Source organism: Nelumbo nucifera, chromosome 2 (assembly GCF_055504915.1).
Source record: "Nelumbo nucifera cultivar China Antique chromosome 2, China Antique-T2T, whole genome shotgun sequence".
Lineage (NCBI taxonomy): Eukaryota > Viridiplantae > Streptophyta > Magnoliopsida > Proteales > Nelumbonaceae > Nelumbo > Nelumbo nucifera.
In genome coordinates this window covers 33,594,119-33,600,186 of record NC_142650.1, presented here as the reverse complement: position 1 = coordinate 33,600,186, position 6,068 = coordinate 33,594,119, and the positions used below count along the sequence as shown (strand labels likewise).

Genomic DNA, 6,068 nt, shown 5'->3' with positions numbered 1-6,068 from the left:
TGTGTATCATTGAATTATTTTTTTCCTTCATTACATTATAAATTATAGTTATTTATATGGATTTTCAATTTTTATTTGTAATTAATTAAATGCAAGCATATTAAACTTATATACTAGGTAGTTGGTAAGCTTAATACAACTTGATGGGTCATATGATTATCAAATACTTGATAGACCTTAAAACAATGGCTATGGATAATGGTGCTCTTAGCTAAAAGTATTCTAAACATATAGTCAATGTCTATAGCTAAAGTTAAGACACAAGTATATATGTTCATAGCTACAAACAAAACCATAGCTAAAAGGCACAAAAAGTTGTAGTTATGTTATCCATGGCTATACATGAAGACGTAACAAAACATAGTCCAATGTTTATACTAGGTAACCAGAAGTAGCGGTTATAACCGTTGTTGTATGAGGTTTCAACTTTGTTATAAGTTTATCTTCTTAAAATTGAAACTATAACTCTTCATGTATTTGGTATTAACCCAACTTAACTTTGTTATACAAGAAAGTCGAACAGAATCGGATGTGGGTATATAGATTTAATTCATTTTACATTTGAATTTAACTTAAATCATAACCATGGGACTAAAATAAATTCTAATTGAATTCAGAATGCAATCAGATAATGAGTGGCATTAATAAGTAAGAACTAAAAGCAACCAAAACATTATGTGATGCATGCCCTTAACCTACTACCTTTTTTTTTTAGTCACATGTTCCACCTCCTCAAGTGGGAACCTTTTAGGCATCTTCCTAAAATATAGCCTCTCTAGATATTTACATTGATAAACCTAGCATATAAGAAGATTCAAGATAACTCTAAAGAATTTTATACACATAGAACTTCATACTTTTCAAGATGGCTTTGGAAGACTCTAGAATCTCTTGGGCTTTACTAGAAATCTCTAGAAAGCCATGAAACCTCCATCCTCTAGTCTCCTTTCATAGCACTATCTAGGCAAACTGTGACACTCAGCACCTATTAAAGGTTTTCGCTTGGGCTAGGCTAGGCCGGATTTTGGGCCAATGAGATTAATCATCTTAATATCCCTTATTTTTTTGGATAATAAATCATGATGTTTTACTATAATTCAAAACCAACTTTCTAATCCTTTATTTTTGGTAGATACCAAACTTTTATCTTATCAACTTCAACAACATATTATCTTCTAATGAATAAAAAACAATGATTATAGTCTAAAACTCTTTTTTTTTTGGTAAATTGAAACTTTCATTAGAATAGAAAATAGATAACTAAATGGCTTTTGTCTGTTCCTAGATGAGCAACACCATTTGCATACTAACCAAAGAAAAACAATAGTTTTATTGTTAAAAAGATACACAGGTAAAAAAATAAAAGAAAATAGTCACTTGGTCATTTGTCCTTGAACTGATTAAGGGTTTCAATAATATTATAGCAATTGCTTTTCAGTTTTCACCATGATTCAGGCAAAATCCAAAGCCTAATGAAAACATTCATTCCTTTATTGCGACATCTTCAATTTGAGAAGGAGAGAGGGTGTTTGTACCTACCCCATTTTGCACCCAAAGAGAACCATTTTCATCTTGAATAACTTTACCAAATGCAACAATTAGCTTTAATCTAGCAGGTGGTATAGATTGGCTCAAGAGCCAATCTCCTTCCTCATTGAATCCCTTTTGCTCCTCTCAAGCTGCTTCCGAACAGCAATATCCTTCTTGATAGGGTGGTATAGATCCTCAATGACAAGATCATGGGCCTTTAGGATGCACAAGTTTTGCTCAGTTACACTCTTGGCCTAAGAAATATCGTGAGGTGAAACCATGCAGAATGACACCAACATAAGGAATCAAACCCTTGTTTGTGAACTTGTAGATATTCTCCTTAGTATCCAAAGTGGAGATCTATAGCCAAGAAGGTAGAGTCCTCTTTGTATGGTAGAGCTGATGGGGACATATCCCGTTTTGTCATGATTGTGCATACAACCACCCATGGTGGTGGCATTGGAATTGCAACTGTCTCTCTCCCCTTTACCTCTTCACTTTAACTTATTTTAAGAGGATGTAGAAATCTTAATAAAAATATTAAATAATATAACATAACACAAGGGGCATATATATACATGTTATATATACCAATTGGTTAGTGGTCCAATTGGTAGGATCTTGACTTTGTTGTAATAGTCTTAGGATCAAATCCCATTGCCACCAGGGTTGGGGAGGGTTTAGGAGACTATCCTCGGTTGTGGGCCAACCTGGGTTTAAAGTGTTGGGCCCAAACCCATCCAGAAATTTGTAGGCTTCATGCTTCTAGGTTGGGCTGGGCTTGAAGTCAAAAGCCTGGTCACCACTCCTACTTATGGGGCGGGCTAGGTTTGAATTGTTCAAGGATTGGCTCTGACGATCCTTGAACTTTGCCAAAAAAACCACTTTTATACCCTAAAGAATTTACATGGCCATTTTTGCCTTCAAACTATGATGGAAAGGACACTTCAATGCAAAAACCACTTTAGAAGCATCTATCGGTTAAAAAATGAATTTTATTAACCTTAGCGTAAATTACTTCAAGGATATCATCAAATTAGAATATTAAATTAATAATAACTAAGAGTAAATTATTACTTAAATACTAACTTAATTAGCTTAACTAATAGTAAATTGACAATCACTTGATTTACTTGATCAACTTTGTTAGCTTAGTAACTCAATTTGCTTAATTACATTAATTTACTTAATTTCTTTAATTACTTTATTTACTTAATCAACAGTAATTTAATTTACTTAGTTACCTTAATTAGGTTTGATTATTTAATTACTATATTTACTTAGCTTAACTTACTTAATTGACATACTTAATTGCTTGATTTACATAGTTGGCTTAATTATCTTAATTATTTTAATTTATTTAATTTAATTACTCTATTTACTTAGCTTAATTTACTTAATTGACAATCAAATAATTAATTTACTTATCTAGTTTAGTTAGATTAATTTCTTTAGTTGCTCTATTTACTTAACTTAATTTATTTATTCATTTAGTTAATTCACTTAATTGCATAGTTTTAAAATCATCGTTGACTTGGGCGATCAAATTCTTCAATCTAGGAACCATCCAATTGTCTGATTTCATTTTATACTCAACTCAGAATTTCCAAAAAAATGTTGACTTGGTTAGCAAATGGCTAAGCTGTTTAATTCGATGAATGGTTTTTGGGTCTTTTTATTTTAATTATTGTTTCATTTTCAAAATGTTATAGGTAGATTAGTTCGAACCGAACGATCGAACCATTGACACAAAATCTTATGGCCAAAGTGGTTCCATTTTCAAGTCGATTTATAAAATCTTGCTTAATTGGCTTAATTTACTTATTTAAATCAATTAACTTTGTTTGATTAATTCACTTATTTAACTTAATTTCCTTAGTTAATTTAATTTATTTATTCAATTGCTTAATTTACTAAGTTGGCTTAATTATCTTAATTAATAAACTTTATTTAATTACTTAATTAACTATAGACTATCATTCCCTTACGTAATTTACTTAATTAATTTTATAAATGTAGCCATTTCAAACTTAATTAACTTTATTTTATTAAGTGTTTAATGAAACTATCAATATCGTCTCATTGTCGGTTTTTTTTAAAGTGAGCTAGTTCATCATAGTTTGAAGGGAAAAATGGACTTTTCATAGTTTAAAGGGAAAAAAATGGACTTTTTAATTCTGTGGATGATTTTTTGTTTTAAAGTTCAAGGGTAAATAAATTTTTGGCATCATCACCCCTACTACTCTCCTGCATCATCTATATGGATGAGGACCTGATTGATTGATGACGTGTTTACATATTTGCCACGTGTACGCAGATAGGGAGTTAAGATGGATAATGGGTGTTCTGGGTTCAGAAAGTTGGCCATTTTTGTTGCTTTTAATCCTTACAGACGGAATTCCCAAGATATTTTCTTTAAAACAGAAAACAATAAAGAAGACACGTATCGATAAATCCAAATTCAGATAACAACTCATGAAATTGTATTCTCGAAGGAAAAAAAAAAAAAAAACTCAAGAAATTGTATTGATGTAATGTGTAACGATGACTGAATTTTTATTCAAACCAAGCACAAGAAGAACGAGCGAGCAAGTGAGGAAGCAAGAAAATTCTCTGGGCGTCTATTGATCAGCAGTCGTTAAAAGGTCCAATACTTCGAAACTTTATTTTTTTTTCCCTCTGACTGGCGTCTGCTGTGATTTCATCGATTGGCGATCTCTCTGTCGCTCTCTTTGCTCCGGAATATTTTTTGCCTTTCTGCGTCTTTGATCAGTCTGAGTTCTTGTATCAATCAGATACAACTGGTTTTTACTCCAGTTAAGAACGGGCAAGAACCGTCTGGATTTTCGTTGCATTTACAGGAACCATCTCAATTATACCCACTTGGTGTTTCTGTCAGTTGTGTCTGATTAGAACGGTGTACGGTCGCATGAACTGGCACGTGAGTGCATCAGGAACCCTAGAACTTTTGTTCTTCTTTTTTTTTTATCTTATTTAAATAACATTCGTTTTATTTTATTAATATTATCAAGAACTGTATTCCGGGTTTCCAGTATTTTAGTCGATCTGATGAGTGGAAATTTAGTTTTGGGGTAGTTGATTTTGGGAGACGCTTAGAACTTAGATCGGTTCTGCAAGGCACTCTCTCTCTCTCTCTCTCTCTCTCTATTGAAATTTTCTATGTTCTATGTGGGTTTGCTTTCAGGAATTGAATTTGGGTTTCAATTTTGGGCTTTGGTTCTAGCTATTTGGTCATTCCTGCCGAGAATTTGTAGGATAACACTGGTTTTAATTTGACAAGATGCATAGTTGATATTCATGAATTAATCCACTGGTCACAGAAGATAACCTTGCAGAGGGTAATCATGTTGTTCATTTTGCAGTGGTTGCTTTTCTTTTTAATTGCATCGCTCTATTAATCTGATAGTTAATACTTTTACTTAGATCCAGGAAGGAATGGGGATATATCTCAGTACTCCCAAAACTGAAAAGTTTTCTGAAGACGGTGAGAATGGCAGACTTAGATATGGCTTGTCTTCCATGCAAGGGTGGCGTGCAACCATGGAAGACGCAGTGAGTATACTCTGTGAAACTTACCTTTCTAGTTCCTTCTTTCCTACTTTCTAGTTTGACCATAGATATTTTTGTGCTTCTTGCTCAATTTTTAAGTAAATTAGTGAACATTACTTAGGATTTTTGAAATGTGTTTTGAGGGTTTAAGGCCTGGTCTTAACAAATTTGGTTTAAATTTCTTCGAGTGGATTGTCCAATTGTTGTGCTTGTGGGTAAAATCAATTTGGATGCTAAACTGAAAACATGGAATTCTGCATTAGATTCTCTAAACCCATTAGATGTATATAGTTTGTACCTAACATATCCAACTATATGAAGAAGTGATAAGTAAATCTTCTGTGATTAATCAAATTCCTAAGGAGTGATGAACTCCCTTTAAAATAAAATGGGATTTCTCAGATCAGTTAGTTGAGGAAATTATTATTTTTTTTGGAAAAGGTAAGGTAATTTATTCATCAAAGAAACATTACAACAAAGCCCAGGCTATAAAGGCTGCCTGGGCCCACATCAGACTACATTCTCATCCAAGGCTGAGAACAAAACAAAAGATGCAAGTTCTGATGTTTAAATTCCTCCATCACCGACGCCCAAGAAAATAACTTGCCCACAGCTCTCTAGTCTCGCACTATTTCATCTGGGCTTTTAGCTTTACAACAGAAAATTCTGTTATTTCTCTCAGTCCAAATGGACCAAAGCACAGCTGCCGGAATGGTGTTCCAAACCAGCTTTCCTTTCTTGCTGAGGCCCTCAATACTCCCAACAGTTCAGCAGCTCCTTCACTGAATTTGGCATTACTCAACTAATCTCCAAGGCCTTAAGAAAGTGACCCCAGACATAAGAAGAAATTGGGCAATGGATACACAAGTGCTCAGTAGTTTCTGCAAGAGTACCACACAAGCCACACAAAAGATCCAGAATCTGAATACCACGTCTCTCCAGATTAACTCTAGTCAGACATTTATCAA

The 6,068-nt window shown here is 33.4% G+C and overlaps 1 protein-coding gene across 17 annotated transcripts in view; it reads left to right on the top strand.

Moving 5' to 3' along the window:
• The first annotated feature begins 3,933 nt into the window (after window positions 1-3,933).
• Window positions 3,934-6,068, top strand: part of LOC104603253 (putative protein phosphatase 2C 60) — a 34,035-nt gene continuing 31,900 nt past the window's right edge. For 4 of the 17 annotated variants that reach the window (XM_088897404.1, XM_010267238.3, XM_010267245.3 and 1 more), the window contains exons 1-2: window positions 4,129-4,471; window positions 4,975-5,103. In XM_088897404.1, coding sequence (XP_088753530.1) covers window positions 4,460-4,471; window positions 4,975-5,103 — 141 coding nt within the window. In that variant the 5' untranslated portion in view covers window positions 4,129-4,459. Of the gene's footprint in view, window positions 4,472-4,735; window positions 4,890-4,974; window positions 5,104-6,068 lie in introns of those variants that run through there. The other 13 variants (XM_088897401.1, XM_088897396.1, XM_088897399.1 and 10 more) reach the window with 10 other exon arrangements.